Here is a 23998-nt window from a genome sequence, read left to right as displayed (position 1 = left end):
CAGCATTCTTGCCTGGAAAATCTCATGGATAGAGGAGCCTGGCAGGCTGCAGTCCATGGGGTCGCGAGAGTCTGGCACAACTTACCGGCTAAACCACCACCACCATACTGAAAAATTAGTTGTTGTCATTTGAAATTTGAATTTAGTTTGGCACCCTGGGTTTCTGGTGTTGCTGTTTTAGATTATTTGTTCTCTGAATCTGGCAACACTGTTTCCAAAGGATGTGAGCTGGAGCCAGGCTTTAACCAAGGCTGCTGAACCAGCCTGCTGTGGATGACCAGAGCTAGAACCCAGCATCTCCTTCAAACCTTGAATTGTTAGTGGAATATTTCTCCCAACCGTGGCTAAAAGTGAGTCACTGGTTTTGAGTCAAAGGCAAGTCAGGGTGCCTCTTCCTTGAACTTGGATGAGGCCATCTGACTACAGGACAGCTGTGTTGGCCCATGCAGGCTGGCCTCGGGAGGCTTGTGGATGCAAGGATCATGCCCCCGCAGCTCTGCATTAGAGAAGGGACATTCATCTGGTAAAGTTTCTTCTCTCCTTATAGTATTCAAGTTAATTTTGTTTTTCTCCAAAGGGTAACATCTGGTACGGATTACCAGCTACACATTTTCTTCACAAAAGTCAGTTTTGAGTCAGACAGGTGTGACCACAGTGACCAAAAATGCGACTTCTATTTTTAACACTATAATTTCATAGACCCTCAGTAAAATCGCTTTTGTCAATCTTTTCATAATCCCCATTGAATTTATTCTTGGTTTCCAGACCCCAGCCTGAAGCAAATACTGTGGCTGAATTACAGGAAAGGGTGCTTGGGGAGAATGGCAGCTGCCTTTTATTGTGTTAATAAGCTGATTCATTCAACAAATATTTGTGGAGCAAATACCATGGATAAAGCAGGGCACAAGGACTCATAGAAAAGTTTTTAATATGACTTGGTTCACAGCCTCAAAGAACTTAAAATCCGGGGAGGCAGGTAGCAAGCAAGCAACCCAAGGAACTGAATATGGTCAACATATCTGAGACATGCAGGTGGAGAGCTAGGAAGAGTCCCAGAAAAGGAAAAACCACGTCTAGTTGGAGAGATCAGAAAAATTGAATATATAACATAAAATTTGAAAACAGGTCAAAATTTTAAGATAGTGGGAAGGGCAAAGTGATGGGAAGTTCTTTAGTGGAGGGGACAGAATGAGAGGAAACCTCCAAGTATCACTACCACAGAGGTGAGGGAGTTCTCCTTCATTGAGGAGGGGCTTGCAAGGCCATGGTACCAAAAACCTGACACACGAGGTTGAAAGTAGGTGCATAATTCCTAGATGAGCAGGCACTGACTTTTTGAGTAAAGAAATGACATGATCTGAACTGTAGAACTCAGGTGGTAAGCATCTGATTTAGAAAATGTCTGAATTAGAAAGTGTCTAATTCATTCTCAAGGGTCAGCTGATAACACGGAGAAGGCTTAATTGCATGAGACACATGCCTCTCATTTACAGTGGTTACATTTTCAGCTGAATTTTGATTTATGCAGAACGGGGTTGTTAAAAAGAAGAATAAGTTCTTCTTCCTGGCGTGTCTTGGATGGAGATGTACAATTTTGAAAAGAGAATAACTGAAGTGTTCAACATTTTGTTATGAAGCCACCAATCAATTAATCAGTGATTGATACTCCCCTTCTGCTCGGAAGCTCCTTGGTCTACTGTAGAAGTTTAGCAAGACCTATGATGCTGTTTGTGGTCTTGGAGGAATTTATAATCTGATTATGGACAGGATTCCCAATCTTAAAACATGGAGAGAATAGCTTAATGCTAAGCTCTGTGCTGCTTCTTGTACATGTACCCATATTTCTGAGAAAGGAGAGTTCAGGATAAAGGCGAGAGTCATTTGAGAAGTTTGCAGGATCAGCCATAAGCTGGATTTGAATATTTGGGCAGAACTTACCTCCGTCCACAGGAGGATAAGGGGGCAGCAGGAACATTTTGAACAAAGGCAATGATGAGAGTTATCTCTATGGTATATGAGAAGAAAATAGATTCCTGTCAGTAATAGGAAATAAAATTAGATAAATAGGGTAAAGCCAAAATGAGGGTGTTGAAAGCCAGAGAGAGACTGTTTTATAGCATACTGTAAATAATGGAAAGCCAGGGAGATTTTTCAAAGATCCTTCTCTTATTGTGGTCAAATATACATAACATAGTTTACCATTCTAACCATGTTTAAGTCTACAATTTAATTGCCTTCAAGAGTCACATTAGTGTGCAGCCATCACTACAGTCCACCTTCAGAACGTTTCATTATTGCAAACAAACTGTACCCCTGAAACTCTGTACCCATGAAACACTAACTCTTCATTCCCTCCTGCCCCCAGCTTCTGGCAACCACCACTGTACTTTCTGTCTTTATGGAGTTGACTCTTCCAGGCACCTCATTCAGGAGAGTGATGCAATATCTGTCCTTTGGTTTATTTTCCTTAGCACTGGAAGATTTTTGAGCATGGGAATAACATTGCAAAAACAAAGTTATGAAAAGTGACATGGGTGTTGTTGATTCAAAACTGGGGTTTGAGAGGGTAGTTTGGAGATCATTTAGTCTGTCGGCCTGAGTGCCTAGATCCAGATGATGCCAAAAGAAATGAAGGTCGCAAGGCATAATGAGGACACTTTTTCTTAATGAAAATATGACAGGATTTGGTATCAGAACAGGAATGGAAAATGGAAAATCAAAAAAGACAAAGATAACTAGGCAGGAACTCGTTGATGGGTGATTCCACCCATTAAAGTGAAGAGTTGGATAAAGGGATTCAGTGTTGAGTGGAAAGGACTGTGCTTGTTTGGACTTGGGACATTTGAGGTGAGGCTGGGATACTGCAAAGTTCTGGTGCAGTTAGAAACGGGGGTGGGGAGGACACTGCGGGGGGGTGGGGGGGGCAGAGGTAGATGGGCCCCCTCCATAAGCATTCATTTCAAAGGCTCCCCCCACCATCCTGGGGTGGAGGGACCCTCCTACCTCTTCAAGCTGCCTCAAGTACTTTGTTTCTCTTCATCTCCTCATCATCTTTTTGCTTTTGTCTTGGCAACTTTGCTGCTATTGGAATTACTGATTTCCACAATTCCAGCCCTCCCTTAACTAGAACCTCCCACTTAATGGGCTGTACTTGATCTAAGAATAACTTCTGGATACCAAAGGGACTGTCAATACGTTGAGTTTACACTTGGAAGAACTCAGAAAGGAAGAAATGCTGTTCTTACTGAAGATTTTTTAATTGGACTGTTGAGTGTAGGGTGGGCAGTGCAGAAAGAGGAGTTGGTGGGGGGAGCTTTGGTTTCATATCAGATGGTCCAGGCATTTACAAATGTACATGAATGGGGACAGCCCATGTTTTTACTCAATAGGGTGGATTCTCTTTCTAAGCATGGAGACTTCAAATCATGTTATGCTTGTCTATTCCGTTCCCCACCTAGATTATCCTTGCTCTGGAATGCTGGGCATGGTGTCCGGACTTATTTCCGACTCCCAGATCACAGCGTCCAATCAAGGGGACAGGAACTGGATGCCTGAGAACATCCGCCTGGTGACCAGCCGCTCGGGCTGGGCACTGCCCCCCGCCCCCCACCCGTACGTGAACGAGTGGCTGCAGGTGGACCTCGCTGAGGAGAGGATCGTGCGGGGAGTCATCATTCAGGGGGGCAAGCACCGGGAGAACAAGGTGTTCATGAGGAAATTCAAGATCGGGTACAGCAACAACGGCTCGGACTGGAAGATGATCATGGATGACAGCAAGCGCAAGGCCAAGGTGAGCCCTGGCGGGGGCGGCGTCGGGAAGAGGTGGCGGGCTCCCTGGCGGCCTTGACTTGAATCAGGGACCCTGGCCTCTTCCTGCGGAAGCATCTCTCATTTCCTGAAAGCCGTGGGATCTGCGCGGGCGAGGGACGGAGCCTGTAAGGTGCCAGGGGAGACAGGAATGGGATGCAAAAAGCGCGGCTGAGCATCTCATCACCGGTCACCTTTCCTTCCTTCAGGAAACAGCAGGTGACTCAAGGCTGGGGGAGCGGGAGGCTGTGAGCGTGGGGCCCGGGACATGGGCTCGGGGCAACCTGGTAGGGACACGCACTCCCTCTGAAGATCCTCTGATCTTCTCTGGAGAGCCCCGGCTGCCATACCCCGTCTGCCACGAATCCCTTGTTAAATGTACTTTTAAATTTTTTTATTGAATGAAAGAGTCTTTCAATTCTGTACTGTTTTACAATTTTCTAAAGTTCCATAGAAGTGAAAGTGAAGGCTCTCAGTTGTGTCTGACTCTTCCCAACCCCATGGACTGTAGCCTACCAGGCTCCTCAGTTCCTGGAATTTTGCAGGCAAGAATACTGGAGTGGGTTGTCATTTCCTTCTCTGGGGTATCTTCCCGACCCAGGGATTGAACCCGGATCTCCCACATTGCACATAGAATTGGGCTGAAATCCACAATACAGAAAAATTCCCATCGTAACCTTTTTTAAGTGTATCCGTTCAGTAGTGTTAAGTACACTCACATTGTTCTGCAAAGCCATCTCTAAAACTTCTTGCAAAACTGAAACTCCCTCACCATTAAACAATAATTTTCCAGCCCCAGACAACCACCATTTCAATTTCTATTTACATGAATTTGACTACTCCAGGAACCTCTGTTAGTGGAAGCATACAAAATTTAGCCTCTGTGATGGGCTTGTTTTACTTGACATGATGTCCTCAAGGTTCAGCCAGTGTTGTAGTGTGGATCAGAATTTCATTTCTGTTTAAAGCTGAATAATATTCTATCGTGTATACAGGCCACATGTTGGGTATCTATACATCCATTGATGGACACTTTAATTGCTTCTAACACTTGTCTATCATGAATAATGCTTAAGTCTATTTTTTATACACTGGAACCTTTTAAAAAGCAGCTGGCCTTTGATGATCTGGTGAAAAAAGATATATTCCAACCTTCCCCAGAATATGTGGTATAATTCTTCTTTTTTAACACAACAAGTATCCTTTAGTGATAATGGTTTACTGGGGCTCATGGTTACATGTATTTGCATTTCTTGGGTACAGGACACCGACTAAGAAAGGATACCCCAAGTATGCTGGGTAACCTGGAAACTGATTTCAGATTAAATAAGGAAGTTATTTTCAGAAATCAGTTAAATTTCAGATTAACTGATTTCAGATTGAAATAAGAAAGAGTCCTCAGAAATTCAGTTCTGTATGCAGAACTCTATGTGGGTATTGTATTCGGCTAGTGATACGTCTCACCACCAGCCCAGCTGGCCTTTCTGTCCCAGCCTCTTCACCCCTGCTTTGCTGAGGATCTACTCCTTTTGTGAAAAGATTTGGGGAATGGGAGAGAATGGAACTGTAGGATGATGGCTTAATACAGTCACTCGGGCCAAAGGTTTTGCAGGCGGGAAGCAAAGCCGGGCCACGCAGCCAGCTCCCACTCTGCCCAGATGAGGGGGCTCCGCAGAGGCTGTCCCCACATGTTGCGCTCCGCTCCAGTGGGCGGAGCACCGAGAGGGATGATGCTGTCAGAAATGTGAGAATTCCTCTCCCATCTCACCCCCAGTTAACTTGTTTTCTTTTTTTTTTTTTTAATCCATGTGCAGCTACTTTCTTTAGTGTCCCTTTCATTTACCTCTTTTATGTCTGCCCCTCTTGTTTTGGTGGAAGAAAAAGTAAAATAAACATCAGAAACTGGAGTTCCCCTAAGAGCCAGTCTTTTCGGAGGAGTCACGAGCCCTGTGGCTTTAGCGCCAAGTGTGAATATGCTGCAAATCAACAAATTGTCACAGTCGCATGGCAGTGTGCACTGTTGTGACATGTTCTTCAGCACGAGGGTTCTAAGAGGGAAGGAAAACAGGTCACCATATGCTCTGGGTGGAATGCACCCTGTGCTTACTGGCCTTTGTTATCCACTCGTCCAAGGTCAAGTCTAAAGCTATCACTCGCTTGTAGGGCATCACCTATAGACTTCACAAGAAGCCAACAGCACCCAGCTTTCAACTGTAACAAAAAAAACTGTTCAAGATTGGTTGAATGTGTCAGATCTTATTCCTAAAATATGGTTTTACCCATCATTATCATGTTCCTATGTATTTAAGCCATGTGCTGTGTGCTAAGTCACTTCAGTCATGTCTGACTCTTTGCAACCCTATAGACTGTAGTCTGCCAGGCTCCTCTGTCCATGGGATTCTCCAAGCAAGAATACTGGAGTGGGTTGCCATACCCTTCTCCAGGGGATCTTCCCGACCTAGAGATAAACCTGTGTCTCTTACATCTCCTGCATTGGCAGGCAAATTCTTTACCACTAGTGCCACCTGGGAAGCCCATTATTTAAACCATAAAAGCTTCTAAATTGCTTGCAGGGCATCTAATAAGTGATTCCTAACATGTCCTTCCCCTGGAATAAAATCTTCAAGATCAAAAAGGAAACTGGTTAAATCATCCATATAGGAGCAGTGTGTATTTGTAACTTTGCACAAAGATAGTTAAAACATACTATATTTGAACTTGCAAGTAAAGGTTACCTGCTTAGGATGCCAAGTATGTTTTATGTGATGGTAAAGTGAGCACTCTGTTTTATGATATGAAACAGCACCTTGATAGATTTGGAATCCTTTATGCCATCTCCTTACTTCCTACACCTAAACAGTACATGATGTACAAGGTACATCAGAGTCTTTGAATCAACTAGTCTTTCCAGGAGCAAATACATCTAAACACTCTTAAGCCCTCTTCTTCTAAAGCATGATTAGTAAAAGGACAGAAAGACATGTTGTAAACAGTGTTATATTGTAAACAATGTTATGTTAGCAAACTTAGCCCAGTTCCGTGTGACCCTTCCTTGCTAATATTCTTCCCAGCTCATCACTGACAACCTTTGTAATGTATTTACATTAAAAGTAGGAGAAGAAGCTGGGATTCCATAGGTATTAGTGCTTTTCTCCTAGGAATGTTGAAGGTATGTTAATATAGATAGAACTTGCCTGTGTAGCAACGCTGTTTTCATTATAATCAGTGTCTTACTGACAACACTTAATTGGGCCTGACAATGATATCTGTCAGATTCTCAATTACCGGCAGCAACTGCAGTTCTATCAAGGAGGCAAGGGCCCCCAATAGTGAATTTACTCTTGAAAATGATAGAAGGAAACTTTAATTGAGAGAAGCAGGAAGGTATGAGCCCTGTACGTCTAGATTCCTAGAGGATTTTCTGAGTTGGAAAAGGCCAGTTAATTTACTTCTAAGATGGCTCAGTGGTAAAGAATCAGCCTGCCAATGCAGGAGACACAAGGGGTGTGGGTTCAACCTCTGGGTTAGGAAGATACCCTGGAGGAGGGCATGGCAACCCACTCCAGTATTCTTCCCCGGAGAATCCCATGGATAGAGGTGCCTAGCAGGATACAGTCCATGGGGTCACAAAGAATCACATATGACTGAGTGATTGAACACACAATAATAGAACCTACCTCTCGAAGTTGCCTTGAGGATTACGTTGCGTTAATACGCTTTAAGCCTGTAGAACAATGCCTTGCATCAGTAAGCATCACATGGTGCTTGGTATATAAAATGACAGTCCCAGTGACAAGACACTTTGATTTTTCTAATCCCTTTTCCTCTTCCCATTCTGGACAGAGTTAGGAAGGATACTGGGTTAAGAGGATACAGAGAGGCTTATCCATTTCTTGAAAAAGAAAACAAGCCTAGCCATTGCTCCATTTTCCAATGATTCCACTCAAGGGCTTCCCATCAGTGTAAAAAGGGGAACAGAATAATCCAGCAGCACCAGGGCAATAACGACTGGTCTCCTGAACATGTCACAGTGATGTCGAGTTAGGAATGCACTTCACTCACTGCAGGACAACCAGGCATCAGTACATCGTTTAGCGGGCAGGACCCCATCAGTTTCCCGAGATGAGAAGTTCTTTTATCTACAGATGTCTCCAGCTGGTGGGCCTGCATAAGTCAATTCCAAGGGACTGGAATCACCCAAATTCTTGGTCACAGAGCACTTGCACCATGCAAAGTTTACTGTCTCCTCCAGGAATGAAATTTCTCAAGCTTCTGTTTTTCAAAACTTACTTATTTACTTTTGGCTGTGCTGTATCTTCGTTGCTGCATGGGCTTTATCTCTAGTTGCGAAGAGTGGGGACTGCTCTCCAGTTGCCATGCGTGGGCTTCTCATTGCAGTGGCTTCTCTTGGTGCGGGCTTCCCTGGTGGCTCAGACGGTAAAGAGTCTGCCTGCAGTGCAGGAGACCCAGGTTCGATCCCTGGGTCGGGAACATCTCCTGGAGAAGGAAATAGCAACCCAGTCCAGTATCCTTGCCTGGAAAATCCCATGGACGGAGGAGCCTGGCAGGCTACAGTCTATGGGGTCACAAAGAGTCGGACACGACTGAGCGACTTCACTTTCTTCACTTTCTCCTGTTGCGGAGCTCGGGCTCTAGGGCATGCGGGCTTCCGTAGTGGTAGCACATGGGCTCAGTGATGGCAGCTCCCAGGTTCTAGAGCACAGAGGCTCCATAGTTGTGGCACAGGCTTCATGGTTGCGCAGCATGTGGGATCTTCCCAGACCAAGGATCGAACCCCTGTTCCCTGCGTCAGCAGGCGGATTCTTTACCACTGAGCTACCAGGGCAGCCCCCTTGCGCTTCTTGAGGACTGAGTTTTAGCAAAACCAGGACCCGCTCATCCAAGAGAATGTAAGAGTTGTTGTTATTGGAAACACAGTCTCGATTATAAGCTCTGAGAAGAGGCAGGTTCCTTTCCTGAGTTTTCTTCCTCCACCTCAAGGAAGTGGTGAAACTGTCACTTCTTCCAGGTGCATCAGCCTATCATTTAAAAATGTGTCTCATTAAATCCTTAGCTTCTGGTCTAGCCTCGGTGCGTCCTCCAGAGTTTCTGAGAAGGAACATGTGTCACTTCCTAGAGAAGGTTTAATTGTTTTTTTTCCGTTCTCGTGTAGGAATGTCAGCCCTCTATGAAGTGGTAGGATGAGGCCCATTTTTCTGCCCCGTTAAAGAGACCTCAAGGAGAGACTCTTCTGCCGAAAGGGAGGTTTGTTAATACCTGCTGGTTCTTGTTCTTCACAGTCTTTTGAAGGCAACAACAACTACGATACCCCTGAGCTGCGGACCTTTCCACCCCTTTCCACGCGGTTCATCAGGATCTACCCCGAGAGAGCCACTCACGGCGGACTGGGGCTGCGAATGGAGCTGCTGGGCTGTGAGGTGGAAGGTAAGCCGCTCTGCTTCCCTAGATGTTTTCTGTCCTCTTGCACGTGCTTATGGCCCTGACGGTGCTGCTGCAGATTGCCACCGTTCCCTTAAATGATCCTGTGTCTCCTCTGCCTGCCTGTGCGTAGGGCTCATCACCTGGTGAGCAGCACGAAGCAGTGTTTCTGCATCTTGCTTTTGTGGGAGTTGTTTGCATAACACTCCTCAGATTCTAGGCGGAGGGGTGTTCTCTGATCTGTTTTTAAAAAATGATGTGTTGTGAAAATCACATAACAAAATTCACCATTATAAACAAGCCTGGCATTTGTACGTAGTCGTAGTTGACAGTGGCTTATGCAGTCAGCCTTTGTCTAGTTGCAAAAGATTTCTATGGGTCCAAAATGAAAACCCCTACCCATCTAGCAGCTCAAGCAGACCCTCTCCATTCCCATCATCTCTCAGTCCCTGGCATCCACGGGATTCCTTGACCTTCTTGGAGTTCTTCAGAGGTCTGCGTCTGGTCCAAGTTTCTGTCTGCAGTGCTGACTACCATCACATGCTAGCAGGAAGCAGCATTTGACAGACCGAAACATTGAGACATTGTCTTGGATGAATTTCTCAGATGGCTGCAGAGAAACTAAACTTTACATCACATAATGTATGTAATGTACAACGGGGTCTATTTAAAGATATGACTGCATAAACTTAGGTTATCATAGAAAGGTCAGGGACAAATTCAGTTCTCACATTGACCCCAAAACTGCACTTTCCTCTGCATTTTTTTTAATCACATAATGAATGAGATGAATGTTTAAAAAAATCATATGATGGTTGCTCAGTGTACTATTTAATGCTTTTGTGCACTGGAATTCCCATCTGCCTTTGATTTGGGCATAAATGAGTAACCTTATACCAACATTTTCATCCCCATAAAGGTCTTCCTCTAGGTTAGCGCAAAGAATGGCTATTGTTGGTACCCAGATGTTAATCCATTGAACATATGCTCAAAGTTGTTTGGAAGGATGCTTTTTAAATATCACCTTCTTGGGATTTCAAAATTATTTGTGTTTCAAGCTACCCAAATATAATTACATTCCTGAGCACATTAAATATCATAAAACATTTCTTAGGCACTAAAGAATCTTAGGCTATAAATCACCATCCTAGTGAATAATTCATAGCTGCTTTCCTATGTGTTTATTTAAAAGCAGGCCATTATCTCCCATTCTTTACTGGGTAGCTGTTTCCATATCTGTGGCTACGTCCCAGGACCCCTGAATTATCCCGTCACTGTCAACACAGACCACGAATGACCGTGTTCCAGGACATTGGCAAAGACACCTAGGAAAAAAGAGGGTGGGGGCAGACGGAACCAGCTGCAGACACGTTGGTTCAGTGAGCTGAGCAGTGTGGTCACCTGGAAAATGGCCTCTGCTGCTCTGATGCGGGACTTTAGCCTGGATTCTGGGAAGCCACATTGATTTAGGAGGTGGAATGAATGGATGGTTGAAAAGACCGGGCCTGGTGGCGGTTTGCCAGTGTCAACTCTGTGCTGAGGTCGCGATGGTGGTGAAGGGATTGACTACAGATGTTCGCAGGCACTCAGCAAAGTGGGGAAGTCGCCCCGAGCCACGTGCGGAACCAGCATCCAGGGAAAGAACTGTCCAAGCTTTTTAACACAGTTGGTGAAAGGGAGTGTTTTTCTTCTTCCTTCAAATGATTAACAGGCCCTTATTAAATATCAACTTTGTACCTTGTTCTACAGGAGATGCCTAAAGGGATAGGAAAAAAGGATGAGGTACAACCCAGCCATCTCTGGGCCTCCAGCTTATTTGGGGCTCGGACTTATATTTAAGAAACAATTAGAGGACCACAGAAGATAAAATATTTTCAAGGAGTAAAATGGGACAACAAAAGGACTCAGTTTGGGGATTTCCCTGGTGGTCCAGTGGCTAAGACTGCATTTCCACTGCAGAGGGCGTGAGTTCAGTCCTCAGTCAGAGAACTAAGATCCCATATGCTTATCCCCACACTGCAAAAAAAAAAAAAAAAAAACCTCACATTTTACTTTATTCAGTTTAATCCAGGTACTACCCTGGACCACGTCCAATGTAAAACTCCTTCTTTATAAATACCACAAGGAAAATGTGGAAAAACCAGCAAAATGAATAGAGAGTTTAAAAGCAGCACATAACCAAGAGCAAAGGCAGTGTAGCAAAGGCAAGCATCAAGACTGCTGAAGAGGACGCGATTGATTCGCTGTTAGCAATGAGCAGAACCCAGAATCTGTGTGTACATAGTTTACAAAGTCCAGTTTGTAGCCTAAACAGTGTGGACATAACCTATATGTGGTGATTTCCTAGTGATTATTGGTCTGTGTCCCGGGCAGTTGAGGACGTCGAAACTAGCTATGTTTCTCCATTTGTTATAACTCTGCTCAGTCCTTCTGTACAATGAAAAACTGTGTCAAATTTTTATTGAGAAAGCAGCAGTTACCAGCACATTCCAACTGGCCAGAAGCTATTAGAGAACAGACCCCCGCCTCCCCCTCACCTCCCAGCATCTTGTCTGGTTCTCAGACATCAAGAGAACTGTCCATTATCTGAAGTCTTCTAAAGTGAAATGTAATGCCAAAAACTGTAAAATATTAAACAGATTGCAAAAATGAGGGACAGGCTGAAAAAAAAGATGGAACTAAATGTAAAGAACTTCAAAAGCAGTCTTTGATTAATGCTGGCTACTTTTCAACTACAAACTCAGAGCTATGGGAATACCTGCCGGGCAGCGGAATGTGGTCCCCCGGGAGTTAAGGTAACATGACCCCGGGGAGCTCCCAGACACCTGCTCTGGAGGGAGCGCTCACAAGCCCAGACGCTTACTTAGAGGGAAATGGAGTCACTGTGAAAAAAATAAATAAGAACAATATTGTACTAAAAGTGAATGCTGAGACTCCCTTCTGGGAAAAAAATTACAAGATAAACTGAGTAAATACCAAGAATATAAAAGAATTCATGACAATCGATTCCTCTAGCACCTTGAAAATGAAAGGAAAAACAGTTCAAGCAAAACCTCTATCATCAAAATTCTCAACTCCAGGGTCATGAATAAATAACCGGTGAGAATTCAGGAACTTTTCAGAAAAAGGATGTTTATGGAGATAACAATGTATGAAATGAGAAGGCAGCCAAGTCTACCAAGGAGATAGGGATCAAATACCAAAACAGAGCAGTCCCCAGTGCCTTATGCAAAATCCAAGTATCTTCCACTCCTGAAAGGGAGGCAGGCACACCACCCTCCTGGCTTTTCTATGGCAGATTAAAGTTTTCTGCAAAAGCATTAGCAGAGTCAACAACCGGGGGGCTGGCGAATACATTTCAGAGGTGTGAGAAAATAATCCTTGGATCTCGTTTCAGCACCTACAGCTGGACCAACCACTCCCAACGGGAACCTGGTAGATGAATGTGATGACGACCAGGCCAACTGCCACAGCGGAACAGGTGATGACTTCCAGCTCACAGGTGCAGAAACCATCTTCATCCCATTGCTGTGCCATCTCAGTTCATGTTGTAGTTGAGACCTGCTCATTAATGCCTCTGTGTGTGTGAGTGTGTGTGTGAAAATCCTCATGGCACTAGGCATCAGGGTGGAGGGAACTTTGCCAGAACACATGCATCTTCATCTCCTCATGTCATCGCGTAAACAAATTGTTCTTCCAAGTCACAGCCATCCGAAACAGTAATTTTAGCCATTTCAGAGTTGAGGGCTGGGATAGTCCTCAGTGAATGAATAAGAATTTCTCCATGGCTAAATGTATCTAAGGTTGGGCTTCCCTGGTGGCTCAATGGTAAAGAATCTACATGCCAATGCAGGAGACCTGGGTTCAATCCTTGGGTCAGGAAGATCCCCTGGAGGAGGGCATGGCAACCCACTCCAGTGTTCTTGCCTGGGAAATCCCATGGACAGGGAGCCTGGCAGGCTGTAGTCCATGGGGTTGCAAAAGAGTCAGACACAACTTAGAGACTAAACAGTAACAACAATATGTAACATAAATTGATTCTCATCTTCAACCCTCACCCCCAACCCCAGTAGCACATGCTCCACACACTTGAGAACATTTATTTTCGAACAGGAATCAAAATGTTTGAGTGGATCCTTCATCCAACTAATTGATGAAATTAGATTTATATTTGAACTGCAGCTTTTAAGTTAGGATTTTGTGAATCATTTTACATTAAAATTTAGAAAGCCAGAATTTGTTGCTATTTCACATCACCACTAACAGATCTATCAGGGATGACACATACTGTGTGCCTCACTGACTCGTTTAGAGGATGACTCCATAATATTCTGAAATCCTTAAAGCTAGAAAGTGACCTTCTCTTCCACTTGGACTGGCAGAGGAAACATTAAGCAGATGGAGAAGTCGGACTCCACCATTTGGAAATTGGCCAAAGTCCTAGAATTTTCACCCTATTGTTGCCAAAGGTGCTGTGGGACCTTTATTGCTACCCAGGTCAAAGAGCAGTTTCTTATAGCATCTGATTCTCATTTTACATTAAACAGCAGCCCTTGGGTGCAGTCTGTGTTTTTACCCAGAAGGGACTCTAGAGAGCCCATGTAATTCATTTCCATGGGCGAAACTGAAGGTGTTTCCATGTAACTTCATAATAGTGCCATGTTAGTGGCTAATGCATTAATGTCAAATCTGGAGGGACCCCCATTTCCAATTACCTCAGAACCTCTCCTCTGAAAGAGCAAGATTGCTCTGCACTCTGAAATTGAATAAAGGTAAAATCTAGTGGAGAAGTTTAGTACCATGAACTGAGTTTACATTTAAATCCCTCCTCCTAGGGCTCTCTCCCTCCAAATTTCCAGAATAATCACTTACAGTCAAATGGCCAATAAATATTACATGGCTATGGGCTTTTGAAAACAAATCTTGTGTATAAGTAGCCACAAGCCACAAAAATTACTCTAATTAAGACAGAGGCCTTTTCTCTGTAAGATGTCAAGCTCTAGCTGAAAACCATACAGCTAATATGAAAAACAAGAGTACCAGCCTGTGAAGCAGATCCTATAGAACCTCCCCAGGTCACCTGTAAACACTCTCTGCAAACCTTAGGCTTTTTGAAAACCTAGTCACACATCCCATCCGTAGTGAAAATCCTCATAAAAAGGAATGGATACAGTCATCAGAGACTCTTCTGTTCAATTACCCTCTGGAGAAGAGGTTCTTTCCTTTATAAACCCTAAAGTGGTCAGTTAATATTGATTAGAGTCAAAGCCTCAGATTTACTCCTCGCGTCAGAACAACCAACCTTCTCATTTTTGCATTGCTTCATGACTGAATCAATTGAAACCTAAGCCTTTGAATGAAATAGGGCAAGTCTGTTAGCCTCGAGCAAACTGTGGATGGCACCAAGTTGCAAACTGCAGAAAATGGGTCATTTCCAGTGGAAACACTGACAATCCTTTAGAAGTACAAGGTGATCATATATTTACAGTGTTTAAACTCATTTGTTGGATAGAATCATTTATTTAGATAGAAAAAAAAGGCATTCCCATTTTTTTTATGTATTATCCTGGCCCCTCAAAAATGTCATTTTCTCAGGCCAGCACATTTGTCTTAATAATTTGATCAATAGGTGCATATAATAAGAACTTCTAGGGGTAATGATAAAGTTAACTTCATTCCACCATTAAAAAGAGGTGATCCTTTAACCAACAAGAACCTACTGTACAACGCAGGGAACTCTTTTCAATATTATGTGACAACCTAAATGGGAAAAGAATTTGGAAAAGGATACAGGTACTTGTATAACTCAGTCACTTTGCTGTCCTTATGAAATTATTGCAGCTTTGCTAATCAACTACACTCCAATATAAAAGAAAAAGTTAAAAAAACAAAAAGAAAAGGTGATCTTAGAAGGCCTTCTCATGCTTCATGTTCATTTATTGCATCATGGCCAATCTGTCCTTTTTAAAAGCTTATTTTCCTCCATGAAGCTCTGTGTTAGTCTTTTCTGAGGATGGATGTGCTGACAGGTGCCAGTGATTGCAGGCAGCCTGGCCCTCCCCCACCCCTGCATCTTTTCCCAGGTAGCATCTTGCCTCCTGGACTCACACGCAAGTCCATACCCTCCTTGCTGTTTCGGTCACAGCTGCAAACTTGGCATGCTTGGTGCATTGAAACCAAACCAAAAATATTCTTTCTTTCACCCTGATGGGTGGAAGCCTAGAAATTGGGACCAGTGTGTTCTCTTAAGGTTTGGGTCCTAAACACAGATGGTGTCACTTTAATGTCTTCTCCCAGGGGTGACCTATTTGGACATGATGGGAGATAAGTATTGTAGCCAAATGCTCATTACCTCTAAACAACACTGAATTCCAGGTGAACTGCACCAAACACATGGAAATAAAGAGAGATTTCGCTCTCCTTTGCTTGCTTGCCAAGGTGAAAATTCACCCTTGAAGTTCCTCATTTGCAAATGCCTTTGAAGTCATTAGATAATACAATTGGCTTCAAAGGCACCAGGAGGCCAGATTTCACATTGGATCTGTGTCTACCCGGCAGCGGAATTTGGCTCCCAACCTCTCACAAAATTGACAGTGCGTATCGGTTTTAAAAAGTGAGTTTTCACCTTGACTCTTTCTCCTGTAAGACCACTGGGAACGGAATGCTAATGCGTTCTGGCCTCCCTCCAGTTCTGCCATTACAGATTCACCTTCTTAACCCATAATATATATAATTCCTTCTCCTAGCGTCTGCCTCGTTGAGGGCACATGCATGTGTGACCACTCATCCAGCATATTTACTGAGCAAGCGGGGGTAACGCGACTTGGTGCCGCAGTGGATGAGCTCAGAAATCTTCAGGCCACCCCAGGAGCTCGTTTTTATGGCTCTCTGATTCATGAGCTGGGTGATTTCTGACCCGTGGGAGCTGTAGGTTAGAACCAGGGCTCAGCCAGAAAAGGAATGATCATAGTCTCTTTATTGAATGATCGTATTGAAAGGTGTACAGTGGCACCTCATAACCACCTCCAAACATTCCAGGATCGGCATGAGCCCACCCATGTCCCTACCCTGAGTCTGCCCAGGACTTTATCTCTTGGGAAAGCAAATACATGATCCTCAGCCATGATCTGCAAGGCAGATGCACATAAGGAGAAATGGCTTTCTCAAGTACCTACGTAGTAGAGAATAAGCCAGTTTTTCAAGAAGCCTTCAAGTGATGCTTGTGGTTTGGGCAAGTTGAGGAACAGGGCTTTAAAACAGAAATCTCAGGCTTCCCTGGTTGTCCAGCAGTTAGGACTCTGCCACTGTTCCACCGCAGTGGGTATGGGTTCTGTCCCTGGTTGGTGAAGATCCTCTAGGCTGCCTGCTGCTGCCGTCGCTAAGTCATGTCAGTGGTGTCTGACTCTTTGCGACCCTATGGACTGTAGCCCACCAGACTCTGCTGTCCATGGGGTTTCTCCAGGCAAGAATACTGGAGTGGGTAGCCATACCCTCCTCCAGAGGATCTTCCCAACCCAGGGATTGAACCCAAGTCTCTTGCCTGCATCTCCTGCATTGGCAAGTGGGTTCTTTACCACTAGCATCACCTGGGAAGCCAAAATAAATAAATAAAACAGAAGTCTCATGATAAAGGGCAGAAAATGGCTGAGCTAAGATACTTAAGCTGAGATGATAGATCTCAGTTTCCACGACGTCCTTGGACCAAGAATTCCAAGTCAACCCAGACTGATTAAAGTTCACGGTGTTCAGGGTATTGTTTGTGCAGTCTTCCAGCTCCTCAGGACTGTGAAGAAATGTGTCCCCCCCTTCCACTTTCCTTGCAGCTTGTCCAAGCTACAAAGTGGGCGGAATATTTGTCCTTGGGAAAAATAAACAACCACAGCAGCAAAAGAAAGGAGGAATTACAGCTAACCACTTTAAACCTTCAGTTTTTAAAATAGATGGTGGGGACCAGCCTTGCAACCCCCTCCCCTCCAAAAGGCACACATCTGAAACCTTGGGAAACTATTTGAAGCTTAGAGGTCTGGGTCAAGTTTAATACTCAAGTCACTAAGGACCTTGGGAGGCCTTTGCTTTTCATTGTTGCCATTGTGAGCATCGTCGATTAGTCTGGGAGTCAAGGAATGCCCTTGGAAGGAAGTCTGGAATTATCCATACTGTCTAGATGCTTTATGAATAAACGGGTGAAAAAGAGTGGTTTATTTGAACTTGGTGTGGTGGTGAGCAAAATTTGAGAGTTTCTCTAGCTGGAATTAAAAGAAGAGTTATTTAAGGGAACTGCTAGGCTTTAACAGACGCATGTAAGAGCATCCTCTGCTGTGTATTACTTATCATCCTGCTTTTTCTCATCTCGTATGTTACTCTTTCTGTGTTTCAGGTGGTACCACTGTGCTCACCACAGAGAAGCCCACCGTGATAGACAGCACTATACAGTCAGGTATCAAATACCAAAGAGAAAATTGATTCACATATGTGTGTCTTTTCCCCCAAAATAGCGCATCGCTGTGCTTCTCGGATTCCATTTCCCATCAAGTCCTAGCAGAGATGCCACCAGCATCTGGTGCCCAAGCAGGAGCCATAAACACTGCTTCCCTTTCATCCACATGTATGTGCAGCAGGGAGGGAGATTTCCTCCCCGATCAGTCATTGCCAAATGGTGACAATCCCCACTCTCAACGGGAGGAGCCAAGGAACATACTTTGTTTAAACGCAGCACATCTAGGATACGGACTGTGTTTGCAAACTCGGGAGAAGGAAATCTCCCAGGCAGCAGCCTGACTATTTATTTTCATCGCCGCTCTGCAAATCAGAGACAGGCGAAGTTTGTCAGTTTTGCCTGCCACGGAGTTGGCAGTTTTACAGCCACGCTTCCAGTGGGTGCACCGCGAGATGGTGTGCGGGAAACCAGGGCTGGAGAGGAGAGCCCTGAGGCGGACTACCCCTACATCCTTTTTTATTAACACATGATTGACTGGGGGGGGGGGTTGAAAAAACTTAGTCGGATGATTATTATGTAGGTGACTATTGAAATGTCTCCAGTTGATAACATTCAGGTAACAAAAGATGTGGGCTTCCCCAGTGGCTCAACAGTAAAGAATCTGCCTCCAGTGCAGAAGATGCGGGTTTGATCCCTGGGTTGGGAAGATCCCCTGGAGAAGAAAATGGCAACCCACTCCAGTTTCTTGCCTGGAGAATCCCATGGACAGAGAAGCCTGGTGGGCTATAGTCCATGGGATCAAAAAGAGTCAGACACAACTGAGCAATGAACTACAACAGTAGACATATTAATATGTCTCTGGTCAGTAAGTTGTTCACAGAGTCCTGTGATGACTTTTAGAGCTTTGCTGTTGATCAGGGCCCAGCCACACGGAAATGGTGGCCTCCCCCTCGCTCTCTTTTGTATTTCAATAGTATTTTTTGAAAATCTTCCCCACAGACATACATGAGGGGAAACAGTACGTATAAGCAATCAGAGGTTTTACATACTTTAAAAGTTAACCATTAGAGAGAGGTGAACAGGTCAGCTCACCAGCTTCTCCCATTTCCTCTATTGAAGCCTGCTCAGCCTTGGCCTCCACGGTCACTTATTAACAGGGCATGTGGTGTACATCAGTGTTTCCTCAACAGCAGACCCTCCCCAGCCAGCAGAAAGCAGAAAGGACTGCTCTAATTAGCATGCTTCCTCAAAGGGTGCTGTCACTCTTGACCTGATTAAACTGCAAAACAAACCTCCCTTCAGTTGAACTCAGCCCCAGTTTTCCCCATGGTTGGCCCTGGGTGACAGACTCCCTGCTACTACTGAGCTCATTGCTGTTGTTTAGTCGCTAAGTCATGTCCGACTCTTTTTGACCCCAGGGACTGTAACCCACCAGATCCCTCTGTTCATAGAATTTCCCAGGCAAGAATGCTGGAGTGGGTTGCCATTTCCTTCTCCAGGGGATCTTCCCAACCCGGGCATCGAATCCAAGTCTCCTGCAGTGGCAGGAGGGTCCTTTACCGCTGAGCCATTGGGAAAGCCCACCACTCAGCTAAGACACCCCCAAATACCGAAGAGGAAACTGAAGAATAGTGTTCAGCTAAATCTTCACAGTTCAGGAGTCCCCCTCATACCTTTTCAGGTTATAAATGTGGCCTTGGGGGATTGGCTAGCAGCCTTTTGTTCACTTCCCATCTTCCCTGATAAGAAATGTCTTCTTTTTTCCCACTCAGCCCCAGCTGGGTGGTTTTCTGTGGGGTAACTTCCTGCTCTTTATGACTGTCACAGGGGATGGGGTGAGGTGAACAAATGAAGTTCTAATAATGTAACAAACATTTTAACTCTTACTTTAGTTTTTCCTCTTGCCAGAGAGTTCATTACAACCACTAGGAAGCTGCCATCTAGCTTGTTGGATCTCATCTCTCTGCTTGCGTGTCAGAAGAGCTAGGGGTCATCAAAACACAAGAACAATCTGTGAACAATAGCCCAAAATGAGATGACTCCCCCTCCATGTTGGAGATCTATGTTATCAGAGCAGGAATGGCTTTGTGAATGTTTAATTCACGGCTCAAAGCCATTGGCATGATGGCTTCAGAGAGGAACTCCAGAGCAAACAGTCGTCTCACAGTCTACTGTGGTCAGAGGGTGGATGTACAAATCATGAACCAGTAAGAAGTCAACAGACCGAGAAGATGGGGGACTAGTGTCCCAAAGAACCATGTTACCTGAGTTAGAACTGAGGCTTCATTCATACTACAAAGGGAGAGGGTACGGCTGGTTGTTGCGAACTTGGTGCTGGGATCCTTTGTCTTTGCAGCTATCCATGTAGATCTGGTCACAATGTTCCTATAAAACCCCAAGAAGACAACTCAGTATTTTCTGTTCTGCAACGTTTTGTCCACATATGAATAGAAATGTGTTATACCTTTAAAGGTCAGAGCCTTGAGAATGGGCTCTCCTGTACATATCAGACTGTAGGCAACATTCTTTTACAAAAGGTGCAGAGCCAGCAAGGCTAAGCTCAGGCAACAGAGCACAGAGTTTAGAGCTAAAGGAATACATCCAATATGGAGTCAGGTTTGTTCTCTGTTACAGAACCACAGATCTTACTGATAGGGATGGTCTAGTCTACAGTCAGCCCAGAGTACTTTACAAGTCGCCTTGGTTTCCTGTTTTTCCATTGTCTGAGTCATGAATCTTGTTCTCTTCGTTTGTATATAGTGAACTGTCTGTGTTTCTTTGAGGAGTTCTGTTCATTGTCACCTCCTGGCTAAGCCAATGCTCAGGAGCATGCGTGGAGTCAGAAAGCAGGGCTAACTGAGGTTTCCCCTGCTCATGGTCAGCCTCATCTACTGACACCTGGGTCCCCACTGTCCTGCAGGCACCTTGACAGACAGCAGCATATCAGACCTTAAACTTTCATCATCATCTGATTTTGCTGAAGCCACTAGAGATTCAAGCAGAGTCTGAAGATTTCATGCTGAGGATTCTTCTCAATATAATATGTTCAGTGGGCATATAATACGCATATGCTATCTGGGTTGTCATCAAATGCATAAAAGCCTGTTAAAGCTCAGCCAGGAACTGATGAGAAGCCCTGCATTTTAAATCCATCTTCCCCTTGGCAGAAGGCTCTTACCCTCCAAGGATCCCCAAACATTCTCTAAATCAGTTCAGAGTATGTTCAAGACCCACGGTTACATGGACCCAGGCACCTCCCCTTATTTTCAGCCTATGAGTAAGCAAGCTCACATACCCAATAGAAGTTCTGAAGACCAGATTTAAAAATTAAATCCTTGTGCATATATGGTGCTAATGATGTAACTCTGGGCAAGCTAGGTCCCACAGGCACAGCTGGTGCTGGCTCACAGCAGCTATAAATTTAAGTTCAGAATATTGTTTCCTGCTATTTTTAAGAGTCGAGAAGGGATTTAGCCAGATTATTCCCAATGAATTTAATGAGAATTGTGCAGCCATGGGGCCTGGGTAGTATTTTGAAGATTGAAAGGTCACATGGACATTGTCCTGTGTACTAATTTCATTTGTCCATTTGCTTTTTTCTCTTTCTCTGCCCTTTTCGCCTCTGCTTCTGTCCTTCTCTCTTTCTCTTTCCATTTCTAGAAATGTCTGTGTGTATTTTTGTGAGTTTAATAGCCTTTCTAGACAGGCTTGAATCTTCAACATTGAGCTGTTCTGTCTCCATGCCCATCCCCCACAAAAGGTACTGATTTAAAAAAAAAAATTATTCTAATTTAACAAGATTGCCATAAATTAGATATGATTGAGCCAAAGAGATAAGAGTAGTAAAATATGAAAAGTTTGAGCAGTCACTGTGTAAAATTCATAGATTGGAAAGAACAGTGGAAGATAAAGGTTGACTTCCATTCACTGGAACAAGAGATGTCAAAATTAGTCTTTCAGGCAAAATTGCCCTCTGTCTTGGCCACAAAAATACCCAAGTTCATTTTATAACACTGCCAGAATAGTAATAGTCAAATTATGGATGGTGTGGTTTTCTGTAAATTATACAATAAATTTAAAGTATTACCAAGGCAAATGTTACCAGAAATGTGTATGTTGTAATGACTGCCCTCCTCTCTGTGTAGGTCTTATAAATGACATTTAAGGAGAAAACCTAAAACCACACATATATTAATATTTTCCAATATTAACAGTTTCTAACACAAGATTACACAACAGCACATTCCAGGGCCGTGGGCGTTGACATCCAGGGTTACTCAACTACTCCTTCATTGTTGGCTGACTACATCTGCAAAATTCAGTTCATGCTGTACAGAAGGGCGGATTTTGAAGAGGCTTTCTCATGCTTTAAGAAGCCCTGTTTCATGGTTATGATGGACGAGGCATAAAATATGTATCTCCAGTGACACTACCGCTGTGAAATATAGCCCTTTGCACAAACTGAAAGTGCTCGTGTTATACACATCACATGACCTTACTAGGCTTACTTTCCCCAACTGGCCCGTGAATCCTTTGGCAGGTCACACTGTCATTGGAAGGGAGAATCCATCTTGCTCAGTTTTGACGATGCTATGGTGCCTTCCTTCCAAAATTTCACATTAGCATTTGAAAGGAGTTCCTTGGAAGCTAAAAATGCAAAGTAAATCATTCTTATCTGTTCAGTAAATCTTCCCCTTACAGTGCCCCCTGCCTGCCGTTGTTGAAGTGGGGGAGGGGCAATGGAGCCCAGACTCAGAAGAAAGCAAGATACTTGTGTTAAACACTTAGACAAAGTTAAAGGAAAGACCACAATGAGATAGGCTCTCAGCCTGACCTGACACAGCGTAGAATCTCATACTTCCCTTTTGCTACAGAGAGATTGTTTAGACTTATTTTTTAGATCAGCGGGCAAGCTGCCGGGGGCATCTTCCTTCTCGTCTCAATGCTGCCATCTCGTGGACACCTGAACTAAATGAGAAGCAATGACCCTCAGAGAAAACAGCCCCTATTGTGTGTTTAATTTTATATTCAGGAGACAAGTGGGACTGGCAGAAGCAAGAGAATTTTATCTTTAGGATTATTTTTATTGTTAGCTCCAGTTTACCAAAAATCATTCCAAATATCAAAGGCTTCGTTTTCCCCATCCTTAAAAAGTTAACTAACCAAATTCCCCCAGCAAAAAGGTTGAGTAAAAACTAAGGCTATACAAGTTAGGGGAAAAAAAAACAAACCCATAGTCAAATAGCACTTTGTAGAACAATGAAACAAATCATTCTTGAGAATCCCTTCACGCTTTCTTTTTAGAACCCAAAGGAAATACTTTGAACATTAAAAAATATACAAGTGGGTACCTATTCAAATATGCTTTGGCTTTACTTGACCTTACATTGCGGTTTTAAGTGGGGCAAACAATTTATATGCAAATCTGAAAATTCACTAAAGAAGCAGAGATTTCCCACTTAAAATTAATTGACCTGATATAAAGCACAGAAGTTAAAAAAAAAAAAAAACCTCGCGAAATGCTTCAGAGATCTGCCAGTAAAAACCTGGAGCATAAGCTGGTGTGTTGAGAATACAGATAACCTCCAGGGTGAGATATTCAGCCAAGTCACGTTTCTAGACTTTGGAGGTTCATGGGTCAGTCTCTAATTAAGATTCTTTTCATTGGTGGATATCAATTTATATGACTATCCTCAAGAGTAGAGTATCTTTTATATTAAATATTGTGGAAATAAGGAGAATGCTACAGATGTAATAATACATGCTTTGGGAAGTAAGCTTCCTAGAAATTTTATGTACCAAGTTGACAGGCAGTCCATAATCTTTTTTTGAGCTGGATCCAAAAAAGAAAAAAAAAGTTACCTAATGTGATGTTGCAAGCATGTGCATCTCTCCATGCATCTTTTGCATTCCTTGGTAATCCTAGATGTTGTGGCTTTCCTAGGATTTTTGAATAGATATTAAATTATATAAATCGTGCTTTCCATGAAGGAATTAAGGACCTTTCTGACCTAAATGATCAAATGTGTCTTTCTCGTCTGTTTCTTCCTTCCCACCCACTGAAGAGTTTCCAACATATGGTTTTAACTGTGAGTTTGGCTGGGGTTCTCACAAGACATTCTGTCACTGGGAACATGACAATCACGTGCAGCTCAAATGGAGTGTGTTGACCAGCAAGACGGGACCGATTCAGGATCACACAGGTAATGGAGGGTTCACTGTGGCCTCATTTCTTTAAATTTGAGAGGGTGTTACTGAGGAGGATTGCTGGGGTCTGTGCGTTTAGAAAATACTACAGATCATTCACTTGTGCTT

At 43.8% G+C, this 23998-nt stretch overlaps 1 protein-coding gene across 5 annotated transcripts in view; it reads left to right on the top strand.

Annotated features, from left to right (window-relative positions):
* Nucleotides 1-23998, top strand: part of NRP1 (neuropilin 1) — a 147857-nt gene that overhangs the window by 110259 nt on the left and 13600 nt on the right. For 3 of the 5 annotated variants that reach the window (XM_043479544.1, XM_043479540.1, XM_043479541.1), the window contains 5 exons: nt 3459-3790; nt 9108-9252; nt 12644-12748; nt 17624-17683; nt 23749-23886. In XM_043479544.1, the coding sequence (XP_043335479.1) occupies nt 3459-3790; nt 9108-9252; nt 12644-12748; nt 17624-17683; nt 23749-23886 (780 nt within the window). The remainder of the gene's footprint in view (nt 1-3458; nt 3791-9107; nt 9253-12643; nt 12749-17623; nt 17684-23748; nt 23887-23998) is intronic. The other 2 variants (XM_043479542.1, XM_043479543.1) reach the window with 1 other exon arrangement.

Source organism: Cervus canadensis, chromosome 10 (assembly GCF_019320065.1).
Source record: "Cervus canadensis isolate Bull #8, Minnesota chromosome 10, ASM1932006v1, whole genome shotgun sequence".
Taxonomy (NCBI): Eukaryota; Metazoa; Chordata; class Mammalia; order Artiodactyla; family Cervidae; genus Cervus; species Cervus canadensis.
This window is presented reverse-complemented; position numbering and strand designations above follow the sequence as displayed.